The 25,604-nt window shown below is 41.6% G+C and overlaps 2 protein-coding genes across 2 annotated transcripts in view; both read left to right on the plus strand.

Moving 5' to 3' along the window:
• The first annotated feature begins 1,896 nt into the window (after positions 1 to 1,896).
• slco2a1 (solute carrier organic anion transporter family, member 2A1) lies at positions 1,897 to 17,083 on the plus strand. The gene is made up of 14 exons (XM_041039737.1): positions 1,897 to 2,312; positions 6,712 to 6,849; positions 8,273 to 8,435; positions 8,965 to 9,177; positions 9,709 to 9,807; positions 9,922 to 10,061; positions 10,788 to 10,860; positions 11,024 to 11,188; positions 11,424 to 11,628; positions 12,709 to 12,856; positions 14,541 to 14,704; positions 15,248 to 15,312; positions 15,977 to 16,097; positions 16,206 to 17,083. The coding sequence occupies exons 1-14, from the start codon at positions 2,253 to 2,255 to the stop codon at positions 16,324 to 16,326; spliced, it is 1,875 nt and encodes a 624-aa protein (XP_040895671.1). The 5' UTR covers positions 1,897 to 2,252; the 3' UTR covers positions 16,327 to 17,083.
• A 2,233-nt stretch (positions 17,084 to 19,316) lies between these two features.
• The window catches only part of rab6ba (RAB6B, member RAS oncogene family a), a 35,815-nt gene continuing 29,527 nt past the window's right edge, over positions 19,317 to 25,604 (plus strand). The window contains exon 1 of the mRNA XM_041039738.1: positions 19,317 to 19,584. Within this exon, the coding sequence (XP_040895672.1) occupies positions 19,515 to 19,584 (70 nt within the window). The 5' untranslated portion in view covers positions 19,317 to 19,514. The remainder of the gene's footprint in view (positions 19,585 to 25,604) is intronic.

The following is a 25,604-nucleotide window of genomic DNA, read 5'->3' on the forward strand; positions in this document are numbered from 1 at the left end:
ACGGGTTTGCAAAGTAAAAACCAGGACGTCACTCTGTGTTTGAGGTTACAGGCAGTTTCTAGGTTACGTCCAAGTCCTGGTACGTGTATGCGTACATGTGCACATGTGTTGAAAATAAAACAAGATTCAAACTGAAACACGTTTAAAAAAAAAAAAAAAAAATTCAAACCGGAGGAATCAATAAAATGAAAGGTTAAGTCAGAAGCCAGAGAATGAACCTGGATCTTCAGGTGCATTTTAACAGCATCGGCAGACTCATCCTGTCTAATGGCCTCCGGCAGGCTGTTCCACAGCCGAGGAGTCGCCACAGAAAAAGCTCCGTCTGAGGCCTGTTTCTCCTTCTCATACATTCTGAAATCTGCTCCAGGTAACTCCATAACCCTGCGTTTGGAACAGCTCTCATTCCTTCTAGTAGCCACTTATAAAAATAGATGTGTTTTCTCTTTCGGAGGTTCGAGCCTGGATTCAGCTCAGTGTGACTCAGCTTTGATACATCACAGTTTCATCTGCTGTTTCTATTCTTTACTGTGTATTTGTCAGTGATACCTTCTGAATCACGATGCCACTGTACAACACCTGAACACACACTTGAAAATGATCCTTCTCAAAGATTAATTCTCATATCTTTTTTTTTGCTCAGGAGCCCAGTTATTTGATCAATCAGCATCTTTTCCACAGGGACCAGTTGAGTGTCTGCGTCCGGTCCTGGACGCCTGTGTTGATACTGTTCAGACGTGCTGAAGACAGAGGCCATTGTCCAAACCTTTCAAGAGCACGTCAGACTCTGAGAGTGGAAACAGAAGCAGGGCCTCACTGAATGAGCGGAGAGGGAACAGAGTCTCGACACAGTCTCTCATCATTTCATGTCTGACCTCAGAAAATAAAACGAAAGCACGAGCACCTGTGAATTGTATGCTTCCTCAGCTTCATGGTGTTTATTCCATATATTTGACGTCATACATGGTTTTTTAAACACTGTGAGACTCACGAAGCACAGAACCTGAATTCATCCTAACTTAACCTGAGGCAGACACAGAAACCACAACACTTCTCATCCGTTACTGGAAACAGGAAATGATGTCATTATATTACAGCTGTGATCAGGGCTGAAAACTGTACATTATACACGGAGTGTACCAGGTGGGTCTTTAATTGTTTGATTGCAGTGATTAGTGCTGGTACATATGTTACGGAAGAGGATTAGGGCCACTAAAAAAATATTTTTTAAATAAAAAAGATTTTTTTCGGGGGTGTAAGAATTCTGACTTTTTTCTCAGAATTCTGACTTTAATCTCAGAATTCTGACTTTAATCTCAGAATTCTGACTTTTTTCTCAGAATTCTGACTTTAATCTCAGAATTCTGAAAGTCAGAGTTAAAGTCAGAATTCTGAGAAAAAAGTCAGAATTCTTACACCCCCGAAAAAAATCTTTTTTATTTAAAAAATATTTTTTTAGTGGCCCTAATCCTCTTCCGTAATATGTTTATAAGTCTTAGTATGTAAATATATTTGAACCACATCCAGAGACAAAAACTGCTGAAACAACTAATTCTGATAAATATTTACAAACAAAGAAAAATAAACTTCCGTTGTTGATGGTTTGGTTTTCTCTTTTTCACACTGAAGTGACTAAAACAAACAAAAACAAGACTCACCTGGAGTCAGTTAGCACACAGTTAAACATGCATTGTGGGTAAAATGACTGACAGGCCGTCGGGGGCCACACTGACCCTCCTCGGTGTAATCGGGTGCAGCCATCAGCAGGCCCTCCACTCATTATCTCCAGGCGGAAGCAGCTCAGGGCGCCGCATACCGCGATTAATGGAGCATTAAGACAGTTTGAGAACAAAGCGGAGGCTCGCGCTCTGTGAGGACGGAGGACAGAGGACGGAGGACAGCGCTTCATATTCACAAAAAAAAAAGGAAACGAACCGTTTATCAAGTGCGTGTAAATAACCGCGTGAGTAACGGTGACTCGTCGTCTTTCACATCACGGTCAACACATCCGGTCGCGCTCTCACAGGTAAAGCGTTGCACAGGTCCGCGCGTGACTCAGCCAATCAGCGCGGGACTGTCTGTTCTCAATTCACAAGTTTCAAAACATTTGCGCGTGGAGCTGTGGGCTGAGTCCACTGACATCACCGGCGGAGATAAAACAGCCCTCCAGCTCACCGGGGGGGTGAAAGCAGGCTCCAGCCTCCGACACGAACTCCCAGAGCTCCGCCGAGCGCGTGAGGACACGAGCAGAACTCATGGACATACAGTCCCCCAAGACCATGAAGAGACCGGGGACATTACGCTGCAGCATAAAGGTAGGCGCCGGTGCTGGAGGACAGGCCACAGAGCTGCTGGGAAATGTCTGGTTCTAACCTGCAGCACTTGTTCTCCCATTGTTTATGTAACCACATGGACTGGATTTATCTTTAGAGGGCTGCACAAGTTCACACAAATAATGATCCTGAAATTACAAAAAAGACAAATGAGAGCTGGTACTGGTTTTATTCAGAAAGCCTGAGGATGTGTGTCCTGCGCGGTGGCGCAGAGTAAACAGAGCTTCACCTTAGACAAACAAGCTCTCAGGCACAAAGTCGAGGTGCCTCCAAACCTAAGGAGCGTCAGTCAGAACTGATTTAAATCACGTTTAATTGCGCTTTCAGTCGTTGTGGTGTCGTGGGCGTGATCTGATCTGCTTTGACATAACCTGACATGAGTCAAGGAAAGAAAGTTTTCCACGAGCGTTTTGTTTGAGAGGAATTTTCACCATAAAAGAGCTGAAACAGTGTTTTATCCTCGGCTGGAGGAATGTTGACTTTCAGGTTGAGTTCAGTCAGATTGAAGTTTCACGCTGTTTCACGGACTGCTCCTTCTGCTAAACTGAAAATAGGAATTCATGAAAAAAGTTATTATTTTCATTACCAATAATCTGCTGATTATTTTTCATGAATTGGTCTGTAAAATATCAGAAACTGATTAAAGGCCCATCAAAAATAAAAATCTAAATATGAAAAACGCTCAGCTGCAGTAATGTAAAACCACGAAACGCAGGAAGGCGATTCTGTGGCGTTTTTGCTTGAAAAATTATTGAATGTATTGTCAGAATTTATTCTCGTTGATTTTCTTTCAGTCGCCTGTTCACTGCAGCATCAGACACTCTGCCTCAGGTGGATCTGAATGGAAGAAAACGATGAGCATTTTGTTTTTCTCTAATTAAATACTTCATTCAGTTAATGTTGACAGAAGTTTTTATGTTTTTAGCTGTTTCCAGTTCAGGTTTTGGTAGATTTTCCTCACTTCTGGCTCTAATATTAGAAGTACCCACTGTGTAATCACGCTGCGTGCTAAAAGCAGCAGTTTACTTCACTGTATGGCAATAATGGCAGAGAAACAGTTTGTTCCAGGGTCATGACTAATAATGAGCCAAAACTCCATGTTGCATTTTGGTGGTTGCTTTCAAAACTCAGTGAGAAATGACTTGTCTTCTCCTCTGTGTGAATGAAGTGTGACTAATACTCTGCTGCTCTGTAAGTTTGGAGGAGACAATGAAAGACGCAACAATTTGAGCAACTTCTACATTTCCAGAAGGTGAAGATTTATCAGAAAAATCTGTCCAGCGTTTCGCTTCGGCGCTCTCACACAGACTGTGGTAGGTCCAGCTACTGCAGAGCTTCTCTTGTTTATCATTTGAGGTCTTCACTTCAGAGCCCCCTCTGTGTGGAAATCAAGATGTACAAATACAGAGAGGGTGGAGGACAGTGAAACAGTATGGCCACATCATTCAGTCTGAAAGTTCACAGTGACCTTACACAGCATGAATGCACAGAAAATTCAAAGGTATGTAATGTTAAAAGTAGATAGTGGGAGTATTTCAGAATAAGGTGATTAAGCAGAGAGTGATGTCACTAAGCTAATTCTGCAAGTCTTTCCTGCTGCTGTGAAAAGTGGAAGCAGAGGAGTATCTCTTCTCGAGTGTTGCGTCAAACTGAAATGCCAGATCTCTCGACTCCTTGTGCCTCCCAGTCGCAATGAAAGAGTAGAAAATCTTCACATGAAACCTAATCACTTCACTAGCCAGAAATGGTTTCACAGTATTTTCATAATATCCATCCATCTTTCCTTGACACCAGTACATGCTGTACAGCACTTTGCTCTCTGTTTGCTCTGGTTCATCGGGACACGGTGTTTGTTTTTTCACCACTTTGAACTTATCTACTGTGGACTACACCTAGACTGCACCCGGGTTACACCATCAAACTCTCTTCAAGGATACCTCTGTCAAAATCCAAGCCAAGTTTCTGCTGAGGGGCACGCACCGTTTCTATCCTGAAGCGTGGGACAGAAATGTTTGGAAGCGCTCGGCTCCTGTCAGCGTCCCTGCACACCTCAGTGCACCTGAGCACGTCTGTGGCTGTATCACAGAGTTAAAGTAACAGTTCAGCATTCATGGAAATACACTGATTCACTTTGTGCTGACAGTCAGATGAGTGGACTGGACTACTTGTCCACAAGCAGTCACTTTTTTTTAAAGTCCCTGCTGCCTTACGACCTCCATGTGAGAACAAAAGATGAGGAAGTCACTGCTTCCGAGCAAGAAATAGTCCCACACCTAACCTGCCGTAAAACCACTAACGGCCATTTTTAAACTTTTAATCTAACTTGTATTAGATGTGCAGTGCTGCGGTGTGCGGTTTCCCCCGTGTTCATTCTTTATGCGAAGCTAAACTAACCGTGTCCTAGCTGTAGCCTTGTATTTGGCAGACACGAGTGTGGTGTTGATCTGTAAATCTGCAAAAACCCTCCTTTGTTCATGATGCTATTGTGCAGCAAAACTGTTTTATGTGTGTTTCACAATGAAGGGAGGTGATTCTGCAGCTTTTGTTTCTTTCAAGTATCCTGGGAGACTTCACACACTTAGCTTTTCCTTTTATTTTAGTTTTTGACCAAGCGGGTCAAGCGGGTTTTTTTGTTACCAAAAAAAAAAAAAAGATTTCCGCATGGAAAACCATGGATGTCTAGCGCCATAGCTACAACACGTGTCTCTGAAATAAAAGCTTTTGAAATTCAAGTGTGAACTTCCCTCAATTCTTCCCCTCACAGCAGGGTTGAAGGCTGGGACAATAACCCTCAGACAGATGGAGCTGAGAGTGTTCAGAAAGGACAGATATGTACATAATCCACCGAGAATCCAACACTGCAGCCACATCAGATAGGCTTAAATCACTTGTATTAATAGTGTGGATAAATAATAAAACCATGTTTCTTCACAGTGTGACACACTGTAGCATTCAGGACCAACTGTATTTCTGATGCTGCTTCTCTTTTCTGCAGCTTCTAATTCTGTGTGAATATCTTATCGCGGTTTCAACATTGAGAAACATTCCCTCAGTGAGAATAATTGACCTGATTGATAATGACTGGCTGCTGGAAAACACCATTTTTGCCATTTTTCAGGCTAAAGGTGAAATTCTGTAGTATAATGGATTATGTGTTGTCAAAAACTACTTAAGTGTTACAGCCAAATTGTCTAAAAGCCAAAGAATTGTCTCTGAGACATGATATTTGTATCAGGCCTTAGCAGCAGTATAAATATTGGTCCAACTTTGTTAAAGCCTAAAGTGGATTTGAAGTTGACCTGAAGCTTCGGATAAAGAACGAGGCGAAAAGCTCGAGCTAACTTTTTGTGTTAATCTAAACTGCAAACAAAAGAACCTTTTTGCCTGCTCGAGCAAATAGGTCCTGCCCAATCATTTAGATAAGTGAAGCCAATTTGATACAAAAATGAGGATGAAATATTAACAGTAGTATAAAAGCATCTATTGTGTGGACCAGCAAACCATAAAGCCAGGCTTTAATAGGAGCATTAACTGTTCTGAGTCGAACGAATAGTTTATTCTCCCTCCGCCGACCTGGCAGGCAGTAAACAAACTGAAAGCTTGGATTTATCACTGTTTTCATAGCAAATTCACTTCTAATCTCAACACGTATCTTTAGCGTCACTGCTGCATTCATGGCTTCTCAAGCGTATAAACCCACATACAGAGAGTCATACGGGCGTCTGTGAACGCCACCTGACGCTCAGACAGGCGAGTGGCTCTGCCAGATCTCTGGGAGTCCGTCCAGAGGGCGACTGATGTTTCCACATCCCTGAGTGCGGAGAGAGTCCATGAGACAAAATCATGCCGTCGGTTGGAGACTGATACGGTATCAGTTGGGATGAGTCCAACACCTCGTCGCTGAGCTGCACGTTTGGGAAGATTGATACTACGCTTACATCTTGCAAACCACTGGCCACACGTGGGATAATGGTGTGGTTCCTTTGAATTGATTTTGATTTCTGTTCCTTGAAACAATTTAGGCCCCTCAGAAGGAATATGTTTTAAGCTTTGAGTCAGATCTGCTGCCAAATGTCTCTTGAGGCTGATTGCACAAAACTCACAGCTGACATTTATGACTACAACCTATTTTAGCTCTAACAATCTGTCAGAGCATACGGACTGTTGTACATTTGCAAACGCATCTTTGTGGTTCTCTAAGTTTTTTCTAAGATTTCACTGTATGTTCAGTTACAAGATGCCACAGCCAGATTGCTTCAAGCAAAGGGGCAATCAATTTCAAATTTTTTTTAAGGTTTGACATTTCTGTCCTGTTCGTCTGTATCTTTTCATATCCCAGCATCTCTGTTCTCAAGCTTCCTGTACCATGTCTCTGTCCTAGCTGTTCGTCCTGTGCCACGGCCTCCTGCAGTTCTCTCAGCTGCTGTACAGCTCTTACTTCAAGAGCACCATCACCACAATTGAGAGACGCTATGGCCTCAGCAGCTACTCCTCAGGAACCATTTCCTCTCTCAATGAGGTATGTGCCAACAATAACATGCCCTCACACAGTTTGCGATCATGATATCTTTATTTCAAGGATACCGATGACAAAGGAGGAATTGAGAATAAGTAACATGTCAAAATCACACTTCCTCACAATTCAGGGAGGACTTGAGTGTTTTGGAACAGTTTTATTACAGATACGGGGTCAGGATTAATGACACAATGTTCTGTACGTGCTCGATGTGGAGAGAGCTGGGTGTTTAATGCTCAAGTGGGAATTAAATGCATCACACTGATAAATGTTTTCCAGCTTTTTAGGTTTCAAGTATCCAAGGCCATAGGTCGCTAGTCACTAATGAAATCACTGTGTTGACATTTAGCCATTTTTAGTTCTATTTGGATCAGGATTTGGTTGTACTTGGAGTTTCAGTGTCATTCATCAGATCTGATTTGATTGCACATTGAATCAAAACACAAACATGGACTGTTCAGTTTCTCATCTCCTCTTATTTAAAGGTCCTACATGTATACGTAACATTCAGAAAATCCTTGTTATAAGTTAAACCCTATGGCTGCAGCAAACTGCAGCCAGCGTTCTGTTATTCTGCACAGTTATTCTGTAGGCAGGCACGAGCGAACATCCCAGACATCAGTCAGTGACTTTAACCTCACTGATATTTACAGATGAGGTAACTGAAGATACACTGCTATTATAGTTTGACTGTAAACTATATCTGAAACCACAGACTGTATTTGACTCATCAGCACAGTGCAGAGATCGGTCTGGCTACACCAGAGTATACTTTGACTAACTTTATGTTTTTTTTGAAACAGGATTTATAAATTGTAATATTATCATCAGCTTGCTAGCACAGTATAGGCCACTGATGTGGAGCTAATCCATTCTCTTTGCATGGTCTTGACTGTTTATATATGTCAGTGTTAGCTAGCTAGCCAGCTTTATCAAGCACTGTTTGTCTATAGCTTTCACTGAGAGCTTGAGTAATGTGAGCGTGGCTAAGTTCGCTGGATGTTAATGCTAATGCTTAGTGAACTAGATGGAATATTATAAATACAGTGTGTTGCTGCACTTCATTATTGAAGTGATAGTTTCCATCACAACTGTTGCGAACAAGTTCTTCATATCAAATAATATGTGAGGTTTGTGTTTACAGCTTGTTTCTGCTGCCCCCCAGTGGCCAAACAGTCTGTTAGTACAGCTTTAAATGTTTGAGTTTCTTTCTGCCTCTATATTTTATTACATTTCTTGCACATTAACATCTGAATTGTGCCTCACTGCGTCTGTGTTACGGTGCAGCATTTATCATTTCCACATTTGGTTTTGTCTGTTGGCAGAGTTGGAAAACTGTGAGACCTGCAGCTTATGTGTGAATGGAATGATTTGAAAAGTGTCCAGTGGATCCTGTTTTAAACCTGTGTCTGTGTCTGTTTCTTAGGTCAGTAACAGTGTGCTGATCGTGTTCGTGAGCTACTTTGGAAATCGGGTTCACCGTCCTCGCGTTATTGGAGTTGGTGGATTACTGATGGCTGCCAGTGCCATGATCCTGACCTTACCTCACTTCGTATCCCAGCCCTACGAATACGACTCTGTTTTACACAGTAAGACACAGCCCCTGAATACAAGGGCTGTGTCCCCTGCTCTCAGTCCAGAGCAGGGGACACATGAATGTACAAATATCTCAGGGCAGTTTATGAGACTTAAGGGTTTGTCCAGAACACTGCGGCACCTTCTGAGCAAAGGCTCCATAGCAGTCAGCGGGAGTCAAACAATATCTGGTGTTTAGCTGGATGGTGTATTTAGAAAACATGCTGGTGCTCTTCAGCTGAACTGTGGTATAAATCTCAAGGAAATTCATAATCTCTGTGCACTCGCTGAAAGCTAAGGAGATTAGAATTATCCACAGGCGGTTTTATTTGTAATAACAATCTCCCTCTTCCTTTATTCATTTTGCCCCCAGACAAAGTACCTTGGCACTGTACAGTGTGTCACTGAAGAGTCAGTGAAGCTTCAGGAAATTGAAGAAGTTGGACATCTGCATCCCCTGGCTCGTCATTAAGTTTAACTGTCTTTTCTTTTTCCCCCGTCCCCCCCGTCTCTGTCTCTGTGTTACCACCTGCTGTGATCCAGATCGCCACGACATTTGCAACTTGCAGCAGAACTCAAGCGACTCTGAGTCTTGTGGCCGTGACGAGACCAGGCGTCTGACTGACACCAGCAACCTGTGGCTGCTCATGGCCAGCGCTCAGCTGCTCTTTGGTGTGGGCTCGGTGCCCATCCAGCCCTTTGGGATTTCCTACATTGATGATTTTGCAGGACCTGGCAACTCCCCTCTTTACATAGGTGAATGTCCTGTAGCTCAGAGATAGATTGGTTTGTTTAGATAAAGAGAACACAATCTGAGGGGTGTGGTGTTGTGTCGCTAAACTTTAAAAATTAGCTTTTCACCAAGTACAAACAACAGGAAATGATAAAATGCCTCATTTTTCATTTTTCATGCCTCATTTCATATTCACTCATTTTGAGGTTTCCAAATGTAAAGCAGCAAGATTTTCCACAGTCACAGAGCAGTGAGGAAACACAGTAAAGAGGCTGAACCTGATTGGTCTTCCTGTGTGCATTTGGAACAAACTTTGTTAGAGAAAGACTCCGGACATTGAAAGCTTTTCTTTCTTTCAAATTTGAAGGCCACTGGTTCATAAAAGCCAAAATAAACCTGCACAAACTGAAATAACTTGTCAAAGAATATTGACATGAGAATAAATCATTTTTGACAAAGACAGGACCTTGTAATTCTGAGGTCATGTTTGGTAAGAAAATCACAGACCAGCTCTGAGCAGTGCTTCAGAAACTCTTACCTCTTCTCATTCACAGCCATCCTGTTTGCAGTATCTGTGTTTGGCCCTGCCGTCGGCTACCTGCTGGGCTCGGTGATGCTGCGGATCTATGTGGATGTGGACAGACTGGGTTTAGGTAATGATCAGGTTTATTACAGGCGTCCCACAGTTATTTTCCAGACAGGTTGAAGCAGCGTAGATGCGTCACCGTTGTGTCTGGTGGATCAGTATTCACAACTGTTTCCTGCAGGAGCGGAACAGGAGCTGAGACACGGTGATCCTCGCTGGGTTGGGGCCTGGTGGATGGGCCTGCTCATCACTGCCGGCTGCCTGATTCTTACCTCCATCCCCTACTTTTTCTTCCCTCGCGGAATGCTTTCAGAAGACAATGTAAGTCATACTCTTTCTGTCTGAGATCTGAAGTGTTTGATGACTGAACAGTAGGTGAATTTATCTTCTGTGTTATGTAAAGGTTTTGTCCTTTTCTGCTGCTATGACATGATTCAGTGTGATAACAGTACTCTCATGTTTTACTGACACCTACTGGCTATACATCAGTACTGCAAGTTAATTTTTCCTCTTTTTTTTTTTTTTTCACCACCTTGAACATAAAATAATTTATCACCATTAACATATAACTCCGTATGGTAGCTATCCTTCCATTGAACATATTACAGTTCTGATTTGTGAGTTTTTTGTGTTTATCAGGTCTTTTAAACAATCTGCAGAATGTGTTAGTCACAGAAAAGATAAAGTCTGTTGCTCTAAAGTGATTTCATCCTCCTTATGTTTGTTAAACCGGCTTTGTCCAGGTCTTGACCTGCTTAAAAAAATATGTAAACGATACGGAGCTAAATTCCTCCGTTTAAGACCAAAGTTGCCATTTCAGCAGTAACAGATATCATTTACCACCCGGCACGAGGAGACAGGGGCTTGTTTTAGAGAATGTGGCATGAAGGAGAAAAGGAGGAGGGAGAGAGAAAGTCGTCAGGCCTGATGTGATTTGGTGCTGTATCATAAATACCTCATGTTCATTACATGCTGAGTAAATATTAGCAAAATGGATTCTGTAATTAACGTTGCTTGTAACACTGTTTGCTGCATATTATTTTCCAGGTGACTGGAAGTGAAAGTGACATGAATGGTGACTTCAAGAAGCCAGATACCTCTTTACTTGATTTCCTGAAAAGTAAGTTTGTTATCTTCAGACTTCAAAGGTTCCACCTGTTAGGTTCATATAATAGCTTTATATTGTTAACATGTCCTGTAACAGATAAACAGGCGGAGAAACTTTTTGCTGAAGTCATTTCCAGTGCTAATCAGTGTGTCTGTATGTGATTGTGTCTAATCAGTGTTCCCCAGAATGTTTGTTCACCTCCTGTTGAGCCCTCTCTTCCTGATCCTGGTCCTGGCCCAGTGCTGCTTCTCTTCAGTGATTGCGGGTCTCTCTACGTTCCTGAACAAGTTTCTGGAGCGGCAGTACAGCACTTCGGCTGCATACAGCAGCCTGCTAGTAGGTGGGTACTGTAGGAGAGCAGATGTAAGGATGGGGGCTTCAGGAGGAGATCCAACTTTAGATCGCCACTGACCGTGGAGCAAGTGTCAGCTGACTGTTGTGACCTGTCACGTCACGTGTCAGCTTACAAATAAAGTGAAATGTCACAGGATGGTTCAGAAACTCCTTGGACGTCTGTAGCTAGAGACTGTAGATAAAAGTCATCTTTACTTAACGGAGCTGTTTCTGGTTCCCAGGTGCCATGAATCTGCCAGCAGTAGCGGTGGGGATGCTGGTTGGTGGGATCATCATGAAGAGGGCAGGTCTCTCTCTGAAGACCATCCCACGTTTCTCTGTGGTCATGCTGACCATATCCACTCTCTTCTGTGTCCCTCTCTTCTTCATGGGCTGTCCCACCCAGGAAGTCTCAGAGGTCTACCCTTATCAAAACAAACAGTATGGGTGAGTGTGAACAGCATTGTTTCTCAAAGGTTTGGCTAGTTTTGTTGGCTTTGGTTACAATTTATTGTTTGTCATTGTGGCATTCTCACTCAGATGCAATGAAATCGAGGTGCAGCCTTTCTCAAAAGCAGAAAATAAACTTGCTCAGTTGCTGAAGAGAGAAACTCGTTGGTTAACTGATTTTTGTTACAGCAACAAACAAAATAAAAAGTCCTACAGTTTTATTCCAATACTGATGAGATGGGAGGATTTTTATTTTATTTGGATGCACTGGTGGAGTTTAAAACAAAATGGAGTGCATTGTTCATAAAACAAACCCTAACAAATGAATGCAGAACTGCTGTTTGTGAAATATGAATGCCATTTTGAAAGTCAGCTATTCCGGGGGCCAAGAATAATCTCATTCCTCTGTTAGCTGGACTGAATTAATATGTAAATTACAGGTTATACTGGCCAAGAATCGGGCTCAACCAGGCCAAACTCTGGTACCTTTCAGTATTACTTCAAATAGAAAGAATAGAAAAAGTAAAAAATAAAAATTCACCAGAAACCAATTCATCATTTTAAACTCTCCTCTGATTATCCTCACTGAGGGAGATGAATAGGCAGCTGTACACTGACTGACATGCCTGTTACCTGTAACTGTCCAGTTATCTGTGATATTGAATTGTTTACATTATACCTTTGGGGTATAATGTAAAAGAAATATATGTCAACATTCATACATTTTCTTACCAGGATGCGTTGTGTGTATCCTTGAGGCTTAACAAACCATTTGAATGCCAAGTAAAATGCAAGTAGGTCACTAAGCTGTTGGAGCTCCACTACAAAATGAATCACAAGTAGTTTTTGTCCTCCAGCAAACGACCTGGACTCAGTTTGCTTTATAATGGAAAATGAATGTGCATATAAGTTGAATTACATTAAAAGTTATTTCAAATGTAGAGTATTTGAACATGTCAGGGAAAAGGCTTTTGTTTGTCTCTACTATAAAAACTAAAGACATTAGCTCTGAACTTCAGTCCCAACTACTTGTTTGTGTTTGACACTCTGTCTGTCTCTGCCCTCTGTCCTCCACAGGTCACGGTCCTTGTGTTACTCCAACTGCTCCTGTCCTGCCAGCGCTTTCAACCCTGTGTGTGGTTCTGATGGAATTGAGTACATTTCACCGTGTCATGCAGGATGCACCAACTTCACTAAAAACCCCAACAACACCCACAGGGTTCAGGTCAGCGCCTCCTTTAAACATCTGTTCATGGTTTCCTCCCACAGTATAAATACCTGCAGGTTAGGCTGTTGTGTGTTGATATATGTAACATTAGGACACGTGAAAGACGTGTTTGTTATAAGGGGCTGTAAAAGTAAAACCGAACTTTTAGCTACCTTTTGCATCTGTGGAAAATGTGTGTAGCACTAGAATGAGATCATATAACAGCCTAAATCACCAGTGAAATTACCTGATGCAGAGTAATCATGTAAGATAGGAATGCTAGATATATTTATTCAAAAGAATGACTCAGGTCCAAGATGAGAGAATTTGTTTTTCCAGCAGAGTATTCAAAACTTGTATCATTTTCTTCCATAATCTCCTGTAATTTTCTGAGGGTGGGAAGAAGGCACAAGCATTTGCTTCCCGGCCAGACATAGGATCTGTAAATTAGCATGTAAGGTTGTGATTAACCTTTAACTGCGTGCTCAGGGGCAGAGAGAGTACTGCTGGGAATACATACAGCAGATAGATTTCCATTCAGATGAGACTGGGTTGAAATCAGCTCTTCAGGGGAGTAGACTTTTCTAGTGTCAGGTAGACACTTGGAGCAGGAAGTGACTTTGGCCTTTGACGCCTCTTTAGATTTGAGACACAAAATCACACACTCTTGTTTCAGCATCCTTGTATTTAGATTGTGTTGAAAATCTGCCATATGGTCCTTGAACTGATCACAGATTTTATGCAGGAGCAGTTGGACGAAGTCTGAGACCTCCATGATTTGTCTCTTCTGCTCCTAACAGGACACAAGTGGCTCAAATCAATGTCTAATAAATGCTTATTAGTCAGAGAGCACATAGGAGGTGTTTGAGAAGGACAAAACGTCAGTATTTAAACATCACAGCTTGTGAATAATCTTGCAGTGGGTGGACCGTGGGACTGCTAATAGAGTATTAGTCACTTTGACTAAGCATGTAAGCCTGCTGTGTAATACTGAAGCACAAGCAGAGACAGTGACGGCCACCACCAGTTTAATCAATTAATCCCCAGAAATCACAGAATAATTATTTTCTTCCTTTCTTTCTTGACTCAGATGTGCATAATCAAGTCGTAGTCAAAAGGTCTGAAAACATTTTCATAAGATATTTCTGTGTTTTCATTTGAATAAATTAACATAAAAGTAAACGGTATAGTCTGAAAGAAAAAGATCAATTTTAGATGGAGAAAAAAAGAATGAAAGAGTCACAAAGTTGTAAGAACATCTGCAAAAATCAAACCTCTCCTCTCATACGTTGGATGTGCTGGGATTTTGCCTTTTTACTGACAGTCTTCACCTAAAAGTGTTAGCATGACAGTGAACTATACAGTCATCAGTTCAGATACATTCAGTCATGCATCGTTTCAAACTGTGTACATTCACCTCCTTTTACCTTAAGCATGTGAATACTCTTGTATTAAACCTTTGTTAATGCCTTTGTAAAGTAAGATGCACCTTTACACAGAAAAGTCCAATTAATTTGAGCTCACACTTTCTCCCTTTGTCCTTCAAGTGTTTCAGTTAAGCAGATACACTTTACTGAACCCTAGTGGGGGAAATGAGAATCACCGCAGATGTAGTACAACATGACATGAAGTAAAAAGTTGATTTTTTAAATTTTCTTTGTACAGATAACAACATTAATATTTGCTTTCTTTTGGGATACAGCTTTATACCAACTGCAGGTGTGTATCTGGGAGCGAGAGTCACGCGCGCCCAGCTCCCTGTCCAAACAGCTGCCCTCATTTACTTCTCCCCGCCATGGTCGTCATCTCTCTGGCATCACTGATCGCCTGCCTCACTCATAACCCCATGTACATGATGGTGCTCAGGTAAGAAGGGGTGACAATGTACTACAGTATACTACAGTATATACACATACACATTTCTTATATATTTGATATGATATTTGATATGAGTGGTAGGATGCAATCTGCTTGCCCTCCAGTTCAAACACAGATTTAATGACTGTTTCCTCCCCAGTAACTGCTGCAGTCAAACACTGAGCTGCTCTTGTGTTTTAAGAGTCTCTGCCATGCACTTCTTGAAGTCAGTAAAAAGTCAAATACAGAAGCTAATAAATGAATGCACTAAGCCCTCAATATAGGAGAGAGAGAATGAGTGGAAAACAAATGGACTGCCACTCACGTTGGGATTTGATGAGAAGTTAGTATCACAAAGGTTTATAAAGATGCTCTGACAGATTATCCAGTGATCTTAAACAAATTAAGTTTAACAGTTGTATGTTTTTAGTACAAGACAGTTTTTGGAATCTAGAAACAAATGTACCCATTCACTGCCACAGTTGTCTAGTATTGTATTGTATGATGCAGAATGACACATTGACCTTTCCAGTTTCTTTCTGTTCATTTCAGATCTGTTCCCTCTGAAGAGAAGTCATTTGCTATAGGAATCCAGTTTTTACTCATGAGAGTGTTAGGTAAGTCAGGACACAAATACTCTGCTTGGTGCTATGCTCAAAAGAAAAAATAAGAATTAAGAATTAATGGTACATTTATTTTGGTACTTCCCCCAAATTGCCAAATGCCTGTCATGTTCACTGTTATGATACTCAACAAAGTTAAGAAATAATCACATGAATAAATTGTGTAAAATATATAAATGAAACAATAAATTGTGTAATAATTTAAGAAATTCTTAAATCTCTACTCACTAGTATTTCAATGCACTTTATTTTTTCTTTTTTGTTTTTATTTCCTTTTTATACAATAAAATATGACATTACCAAAAGAAAAAAGAAGTGTCAATAGGGAAAATTTCATTATATTTTAATAACAGCAAGAATAATTAAATAACATTTTATAATAATGTGCTGGGTTTTATTAATGTTCTAAATTATTGCACAGATTATTGGATAATGTTTTGGTAAATTACCCAGGTCACTGGGACGTGGGGCTGCTGTTAAGTGCTACAACAAAATCAGGAGGAGTTGTTAAATATAACTTTTAAGGACATTGATGAATACTATGACGTTCAACCTGTTTAGTATATTTTTAAAAAGTTTTGGAAGCTAATGTTAGATTTCCCTCTGGTAGGTGATAAATGTGTTTACCTTGAATACACTCTTTCTTCCTCCCTCTCAGCCTGGCTTCCTGCCCCTGCTTTCTACGGGATGGCCATTGATACGTCGTGTATCTGGTGGAAGCGTGTGTGTGGAAAGAAGTTTAGCTGTGGTTACTATAACAACGACATCTTAAGGAACCGGTTAGAAAACTTATCCCTTATTACTCTTATCAGTCATTTATCACATAAGATATGCACATAGGACCACATCTCTGCTGGCAATCATCCATCTTTGTTTGACCCCCGCAGATACCTGGGCTTGCAGGTGGGTTATAAGGTCATGGGCATCGCCCTGCTGATAGTGCTGGGGTGGAAGGTGCATCGGACCCAGGAATACAGTCTGGAGAAGAGGCAAGAACCACTGCTGTGACCCCGCTGCACGTCCGTGTTCATCAACGCCTCTCTTGTCTCTTAAAGCTTTGCTGTGGTGTTAAGCATTTTGAAGAACAGAGTGCTGAGAAAAGCTGTGTCAGTGGGAGAAAGACACAAGACAAGACAGGCCTACACTGACCTCAGTTTCTGTAGGCCCACGTCCCTATGTGGTGCTTCACTTGTTGGAGTTAAAATATACATTTTCCAAACGGGAAAATTTTTTGATATTTATGGATGCTTTAAAGCTTCTGATTGGAATTACTTTGCCAATATGACCCACTCATTACACGTTAAGAGAGGACAGCTAAAACACCTCTCTTGTGTGGTACCTCACAACATTTTACATGGATCTGAGACAGGGACGAGAGTCTGACCAATGATAGAACAACTGATGATTATCTTTGTAAATTACTTGTTCCTAAGAGATAGGAATCTATTTAGGTTTCTCTTTGTAATGGGAACATCCTTTGTAACTAGTTAACTGTATAGCTTAATATTTAAGTTTATTTTTTTATAGATGTTTGTCTCATAAACAGAGACATCTGTGATAACTGCAATACTCCTTTCATATATAACACTTATAACACTTGATTTAAATGCAATGCTAATGAAACTTTGGATATCAAGCACATTCACTGTTACTCGTAAATTGAATTATCCATACACATTATGCTACCTACTTTTGGTATGTGGTTATTATGCAGTGGATAGATGTGTAATCATTACTGGCTAATAAAAATATTCAGTACAATTAATCAAGTCAGCATATATTTTATTATTTTATTCATTTCTGTCTTTATCTATGTGTCAAAGGCAGGATTACCAACCTGGCAAAGTGAGCAACCTCAAATGTGCCAGGGTTACTGCATGTCAGTTGGGTTTGGTATTTTTTTTATTTTGGTACATACATTCCTGTGTATTGCACACCTGTACACAGAGTTCAGATAAACTACAATTTAGGTGACAGGTGTCAGAATACTCTAAAACCCTAAATTTCATCATGGGAGGTACAGCTCAGCCTGTGAAATGACTGTGGACTGTCTTCTGTGGCTCTAGAGGACCTGTCTAAAGTCTGAGAACATAAATCTGCCATCAGGGTTATCTCAGCCTGGGCTGTGATTAAAACTAGGTGTGTGGCGTAAAATGTAGGCAAATTCTAACAAGTAACTATCCAGTTGCATTTTGGGTAATGTAGGATCTAGTGACATTGGAGTTTATGATATCTCAGCCTTCACTTGCATTTTCATTTCTGCAGTTTAAACCTCTGGACTCTGGATTTGTTTTGGTAAATTTTATGTTGTGATCTATGCATTCATTTTTGTCTTTTACACCTCTTAAACTGTCCTTACCCCACAGGCTTTTATTTCTGCCCAAACCAAGGGGGGAGTTGTAGGTTTCAGCAGCGAGGATCACTTCCGCGTTCAAAAAGCTGCAGTTCCTCGGCTGCCGCTGGGGGCTGGCTCCAGAAGTGAGCTGGGCTTCAGTCACGTGATCACGATGACGCACGTAGGCAGAGCGATTTCACATGGAGGGCAGGAAGTAAGTTACATGTTAAAGCCAATGGAGGAAATATTAGCAGAGTCCATATTGTACGGGTTTAGATCCCGTGTCGAGACGGAGATACACACAATTAATCAAACATTATGTTGGATGTGACCCGTACCTCATGAAGACGAGAGAGTTTTCAACGGACGTTTAAGATTTGCCGACAATCGAGGCTGTTGAGATCACCAATTATCTCGTACTTCAGACCTCTTATTATTATACGAAACAGAAAATGAAAGCCTACAAAGGCCTGGAGACATACAATTTTTTTTTTGAGCGGGTGGGTCCATAACCTTGGTACCAAACGGCTCCAAGGCAATTATTGTTTGGTCTTCGCCAGGGTGAGTGTTTGTTCTTATACTGGTTATGTATAGCTAGCAGCTAGCAATAGCGGCTATAATGTCAACAAACACATGTTACAGGGATACAAGGGGGTTTGTCAATTACATAGAAATACTTATGTATGACATGACAGTGAAATAGCATTTGAACTACTGAGTATACCTGTACTAACCGACTGTCGAAGGAGTCTGTGTTGCAGTTTTTTCGGTAAGTTTGCAATAATTAGCATGTATTAGCATATTTTGCCGCTGGCTTATGACTTACTTGCCTATTTCTGGTCGCTGCTGATACAGATAGAGGACCGGAGCAGCTAATGTTAGGAACGCTGCTGCGGTGTGTTCCGTGCTCTCAGAGTCCGTTTATTGCGGGAATACTAGGCTACAATTTTATTTCGTCTCATTTTTCTGTTTCAAAAGTCCGACATTGCATGGACAGAGCAGCTCCGTCAGTAAGCGGCTGTTGTTTGTGTGCTGCTGTAACTGTAAGTGGATAGTGGACGAAGGCAGCGGTGAAAGCCGGTAAATATTAAATATTGCTCCGAGCTAAGTGGCCGGGTTCTCGGTCGGCTGACCCCGGGTGAGCCGTAGAGTAACCGCCTCTCTGCCAAATTTAGAAAGTACACTCCCACTAAAATCCAAGATGGCGCAGCTCATATGCCCATGGTTTGGTCACAAAACCGACTCCCCGAAACCAGTGGGTGACGTCACGGGTGCTACGTCCATGTTTTATACAGTCTATGGCCCAAACTCAGCTATAGGTCTGACGTTATGTTCATATTAATAAAATATGTTTGAATAAAATATGTGCTGTATTCATTTAAACTCCAAATGTAAAATGTTACCTTTATGTTTTTGCCACGCACAGTTGTGTGTTTGGTGGCTACAAAAATCTGTGCCATTTTTTTTACGATTTGTGTTGAATAAGCATAAGTTCATCCGGACGGATGAAACTAGAGTCCAGCAGCACATCCGACATGTCTGCCGCCCCCTCCCTGTCTCCTCCAACACGTATGACGTCATTTTATATCACGGCTGTCAGTTTAGCGGAGAACGAGGAGAGGCCGCGCATGCGCACAAACCCTCGCCTTAAGCGTCACGGACCGGTGCAGCAGCCGTGTGTTCCCATCACGGAGAGAGAGAGAGAGAGAGAGAGAGAGAGAGGGAGGGGCGGAACGGGAAACAAGCTTTTCCATCCAGCATCTTCACCGACCAGCAGCGAACTCGAGCGGGAACAAAGTCCACTCAGACTGTCCTCCGGTGTCCAGAGTTCCCCCTTCTCCTCCTCCTCCTCCTCATCAAAATGTCCGTGGGCAGTGACTTTGGGAATCCTTTAAGAAAATTCAAACTCGTTTTTCTGGGGGAGCAAAGTGGTAAGACGCGTTTAATTCTCCTGAGAAGTTCGTGTTTGGTCGTGAGTCGAGTGAACCCATTGCACCTGCTGGCAGCTCACCAAGTTCATCTGGCCGGAGTAACGAACATTTAGCTAGCTCGTCTCCGGGTTAAGCTTCACGTCTGAGTTGTTTGGTTTAAAGTGAATAAGAAAAAAAAATGTTTTAATTGGTGGCATTCGTGATTTCAGTTTGTGAGAGTGAGGGTGGGGAGGGGACGGCATTCTTTTAATCAAATTACCAGCTTGTAAGGCTCCACACGATGGACCGGAGTGGCTGAATTGTGTCCTACAGTTTCATAAGTTTAACAGTAAAATTACCGAGGCTCTGAAAATGCTAATGCCCACCTTGTAAAGCGTTTAAACCGGCGATTAGTTTGAAACATCCCGGACGAGCTATTAGGATTTAAACAGCATCAGTGGCAAATGAGTAATGCTCGGTAAATGAGACTGAATATGTGCTTGTAGGGAGACTGTGCAGCCTCAGGTCTGATGTTGGGGATGATACAAGTTGGTAAATATTCCTGTGTGTTGAGACACACCCAGGTTGTCAGTGGCGATGAGATAACTTGTGCGGCTGCAGTCTCTGCCCTGGTATTGTTCCAGTCTGCCTGCTGAGGGCTGACCAAGTTTGTGTTTTTGCATGCTGACTTGATCTATGAATTACTGCTTGGGTATGAAATCTCAGCATGACTCAGAATAAGACCTTAATGGATCATCCTGTGGAAACTCATATCTGATTTATTTTCCATGTCCATTCCAAGCAGCACTCGCCCACACCCTCAGACAGTCAAAAGCTTCTCCGTTTGCTGAGGCTTCACTGTTGTTTTCCACAGGATTACACTGTGCTGGCTGAGACCTGATTTGAATCTTTAGGTTTATGCTGTCTTTTGAACAGGGCAGGTCTGTTTATGGTCTAATTCAGAGGTCTTGAGCAGCCAAATGAACAACATTAGTCATGGTTCAGTCCTTCAGTAGGTCCTATTGATTGTCCAGTATAGTGGTTGCATGCGTTACATAGTGTATTGTTCCTTTTACAACAGTGTGACATGCTCATTTATCTAAACAAACAGTAAATCTGTGTGGTCCATTATCTTTACAACCAAATGTTTACTATATACCAAGAGAAGGACTGTCTGATGCCTTAACTGAATTTAAAGGAATCCTGAGAATGCTGACAACTGATGTCCGACAGTTCCCATTGTTAAGACTAGGTATGAGACAACCAATCGATTCATTGATTGGTTGATTGACAGGAGGTCCATAGCCAGCTAGTTTGATAATTAATCAATAACAATTTTCTGGTTCTAGCTTTCTAATGAGAGGATTTGCTGCTTTTCTTTGTTTTATGACATTTAAAATTGTTTGGGACAGACAGCACGTTCAGAGACTGAAAACTGGGCTCTGGGAACATGTTACAGTCATTTTTCACCTTTAAAGAAAACCCAAAAAGATTTTTAAGGCTGTAGCTGATTTTTATGTTTTGTCTCAATTGTTATTGTGAGATTGTTCTTCTTCTTCTTCTTCTTATTAGTAGTAGTAGGAGTAGTTGTTGTAGTAGTATTAGTAGTAGTAATCTTATTCTATCCTCAGTTTTGTCCACCCAACAGTCTAAAACCTAAAGATGTTCAGTTTATAATCATATAAAAGGGAGGAAAGCTGGAAATCTTCGTATTCCGTAGCTTAAAATGGCAATTTTTTGCACATTTGCTTGAAAAAAGACTTAAATAATAGTAATAATAGTAACCTATAAAACATTTTTGCAGTTCTTTCAACTCAAAAATGAAAATGATTTATATACAGTATATTCATTATGTACTGTATTCAGACCTCAGAACGGCCCCAGGCCTTGCTGGTTGGCTTTACTCTTGGGCAATTTTATGATATTAAGTGCCAAGCAACAAGCCAAAGGGGATTTGGCTGCACAAACATAATATCATGAAGTGTACTGTATTCACCTGACCTCAAATCTGACTGAACCTTTGGACGTCAGGAATTGTGGTCAAACTGCGGAGATAAAGAGACATAATTTCTTATTCAGTAAAAGGTAAAGTATTACAAATAATTTATAGTTTTCAGGATTGAATGTCACAAATGAAATCTCCAGCAGAGGAGAACAACTTGATTTGATTGTTGCACTGGTTTTGAGTGTGTGTGTGTTATATCTGGCTTTATTTCAGGCTCTTGCAAAATTCTTGACTCATAGTTCAGATACCAAGAACCATTGCTCTTCTTTACTTTCATGTAGATACAGAATGAGAAACTGAAATGTAGAAGCAGAGGCTGAAGGTGGTGACACAGGTTGGACATAGAGCTACACAAGCTTTGGGAAGCAGACAGAAGTCTGTTTAGGTTTGCTGCTGTCCTCTTTCTTTACCTTCTTTCACTTTTCATTTGTTTTGTTTAGCAGTTTTACTCAGTAGTATGGTTTTGTGCACCGAGTCTGTCAGCTCCACAGGAAATGTGGGGACTCTGTGGTCTTAAATGTCTTGAAGCATTACAGATGTGTGTGTCATATATAAACACAAACTGGTTGGAACTGACAGTAGGCCTGAATTATTGATGAGGAACATTTCGCATCAATGAATCACTTCTCATTATGTGCAACTTTCTTTTATCTTCATTACAGCTTGAACTCATTGCTCATTAACATCTGGTCTGAAAAAAATCCTTTGTGGGTTGTGTTTCACTGACAAATAAATACGGATAGGAGGGCATATATCATTGTGTCTGTTCGTCTGTCTGCCCTAATGTTGGAATAAGACATAACTGCTAAAATAACAGACGTATTTCATACCACATGTTGCTTCCTTGATAGGTAGAATTAGCATTTTCTATAATTACTGCTGACATCACTACTCTATGGTAATTTTGGTAACAACAGGCCTGATATAGTTTGTAAGGTTTTAAAAAGTGAGATGCTGTGGTTAGCCTCATCCTGTAGCGTTGTTGTAGATGCCTCAGGTCTGTAGTCAGGGGTCTCAGCCAGTGTGGAGGAGTGCAGTCTGTGCCTGTTATCAGTGCCAGTGGACTTTATTTGTCAACCACTGCTCAACCAGACAGTGGCAGCGCCAGCCTCGTGTTTGATTGGGCTGTCTCCGCTGGAGCTGTGTCTCTCTGACATGTCTGCTATAATTGCAGCTGGAGCCCAGGCGGGCGTGAATCCCGTCAGCTCTGCCACTATCATTTATTAATGTACATGACTGGGCGCAAGTATGTCAGGAACAGAGGCATCAGTACAGAGGCTGTGGTGAAAAGACCACTTGTTCTTTCTGGGTTGATAGTTCCTGTGTGCAGTGAAGGCCGATAATGGTGGTAGTGTCTGACAAAATGTGTCTATAAAGGGAAAGATGCCATGATGTTCTGTTTTTCATGAAAGAATCAGCTAAAGTCAGAGAGGTGTGGGCTCCAGATTAAGTGGGTGGAAGCAGGCAGAATGTTAAATGAGCTGTCAGGAAGTCTCTCCTCCGGCATACTTCTTTTGGCGTTTTCTACACCGCCCGTACAAAGGACGTTGGCTAAAGATTTCCTCGACAAAGCTGAAGGCTTGAAGGAGGCCGGTCAGCTGTTTCCAAGTCTGTGTGCCCAGTTTCCTGGTGGAAACACTATTTTGCCAGTTCCAGACGGAGAGCCATCAACCAGATCATTGTTAGAACACCTCAGATTACTACTCTGCATTTATTGGATCACTGATGTTTTGTCATTGGCAAATTTTCAAAGGAGCAATACTGCATGGTACTTTATAAAAGCCAATTGTTTGGAGGTAATCCCATACTGCATGCTTCATTTCACCTCAGACAAACAGACAAGAATACATTTGGTAGATGCATCTGCATGGCTGCCATGAGACGTTGCTCACAGAATCAAAATGCCATCTTCCATCTTTGACAGCACAGAGATTGCCATCACACAAACTTGGGCTGGCTTCAAAATACTGCTGAATCACTGGAGCACTGCGCTTCAAAGCAGGGTTCAGTTGGTTGTCTAATGCATCAGTCACTGCGTTTCCAGGAAACAGCTCTCTGAGTAAATGAAACTGTGGGTATTGACTTGCCCAGACACAGAGCAGCCGACACATTTCTTCACCGAGGCTCTGAAACCACAGATGCAAATTTAGATCATGCACATTTCCAAACACTTGCACTCATCAGTAACATGCTGCTTTTTATATAGAAACTGTACAAGTAAGTGGAAGGAAGTGCAAAAATCCCGATGCAAACAAAAGCCACATGCAGTTCCCTCTGGATTGGTAACTATACACCACTGAACACTGTAATGTGTTTTTCAGCCTCTCTGCATACTCCAGGTATTGCAGAGAAATGATCTTTTCAGTTTATATTAGATATCACATATTTCCATCTATTAATATGCAAAGCTGTGGCTCAGTATAGGCAAGAACCTGTCAAGTTTGATTTGATACTGACTTCTGAAAACTGCCTGTGGGACTTTGAGGTGTGGGTAATGTATGTGGAGCCTGTATATGCACCCATTTCCTCTCAGAAACTGAGGCAAACGTTGGATGATCTTGCGGGTGTGAAATAAGATGAGTCTGGAGATGAAATGTGTTGCGAGCACTGCTGTGATTTTAACAGGGGGTTGGTGATTTACGAATAAACTTATGATGAATTACAAAATACCACTCCAGTAATCTCCTCTCTCTCTGGTGTTCAGACATGATCATTGGATATTGAGATCCAGCACTGTTGTGTTTGAGTCTGTAGATTTAGCCGAGTCATGGTTTGTATTTGAGTCAACTGATGAGGCTGATAAACTGGCTGATTTTAGCTTATTTCAGACGTTATAGTAACGTGTGCATGTCAGGTGAAGAATGACAAGAAACTGTTGTACAGAAATGCCAAAGACTGGACAGGAAATGAGGGTTCACGCTTCACGGTTGGCACCTTAGCCCCAGAGATGTGTTCATTTCTCTTATTTCTTAATATCTCAACATAATTGAGTAATTGAGCAGAAGTATGTTTTCACTGCTGCAGTAACGCACATGTTGAGGAAATGATCAACACATGGTCCATGTGAGCTTGGTTTGGTGCTGTGTGGTGAATGAACTATGATAATATAAAGCTACACCCAACAAACAACACATTTCATCAGAAGCATCAAAACCGCAGTGCCTTCGAAATGAGTCAAAACAGGTGTAATGTAATACTGTGTGAGAGCCTCCGGTCTGTGAAGGGTGGAGTCGGTGAGTTGGGTTGGCAAAGTTTTGCAGGTTAGCAGAGTGGTGAGTCCTCCAGTGCTAAATGTGAAACAGACATTAAATTATAGTATTAATAAAGTTAGGTTTGAATCTTAAACATACCTTCATAATATCTGCTCTGTTGAGGGATCTGGATGTCCCTGCATCTTCACATTCCTCTGAGACTGCATGCTGGAGTGAGGCACAGCCAACAATCTGGAGAGTAAACAAGTTACCAGTTTGTAGAATTTACCTTGAATGATGGACTGAAGATAGGCCGCCGGCAGGAGAAATGGAGTCTGTGGGGGAACAGACAGCCTACATTCCCAAACAGCATCTCTGTTTGCTGTAACATTTATTAATCTGGCTGCATCTAAAGATAACAGGTCATCCCTTTCATTTCACATCCCATTGCGTGCGTCTTCCCGGCAAGTGTTCTCCTTCTGTGATGGATTGGGGGAAACAAGTCCCTGACAGCTTTGATCAGCTATTGACTGGCTCAGCTGCCCATTAGTGGAGGTAATTGATCAAAGGGCATCAATCCCAGTGAGGTGCCAGGCTAGTCCCTCTGTATATGGCTTTGGGCAAAAACAAATGTCCTGAAGCGTGTCTGTACTTTCTCAACCTGGGCATTTTATATACTAAACACTACAGCCTCCTTTCCTGTTTTTCTACTTCCAACCCAAGATTCCTCAGAAAAAAAATCTCATATATATTGTAGCACTTGGGATGAGACTAAAACCGTTATCTGCATCTGCCAAGGTGCACGTTCCCACTGCGACGCGTTTCAGAAGGGTCTAAAATACTGA

This window comes from Toxotes jaculatrix, chromosome 6 (assembly GCF_017976425.1).
Source record: "Toxotes jaculatrix isolate fToxJac2 chromosome 6, fToxJac2.pri, whole genome shotgun sequence".
NCBI classification, from domain to species: Eukaryota; Metazoa; Chordata; class Actinopteri; family Toxotidae; genus Toxotes; species Toxotes jaculatrix.

Coding starts and splice junctions, on each gene's coding strand:
- slco2a1 (XM_041039737.1), top strand. CDS start 2,253: ATGGACATACAGTCCCCCAAGACCATGAAGAGACCGGGGACATTACGC. Junction 6,850..8,272: donor CCATTTCCTCTCTCAATGAG/GTATGTGCCAAC, acceptor TCTGTTTCTTAG/GTCAGTAACAGTGTGCTGAT. Junction 9,178..9,708: donor CAACTCCCCTCTTTACATAG/GTGAATGTCCTG, acceptor TCTCATTCACAG/CCATCCTGTTTGCAGTATCT.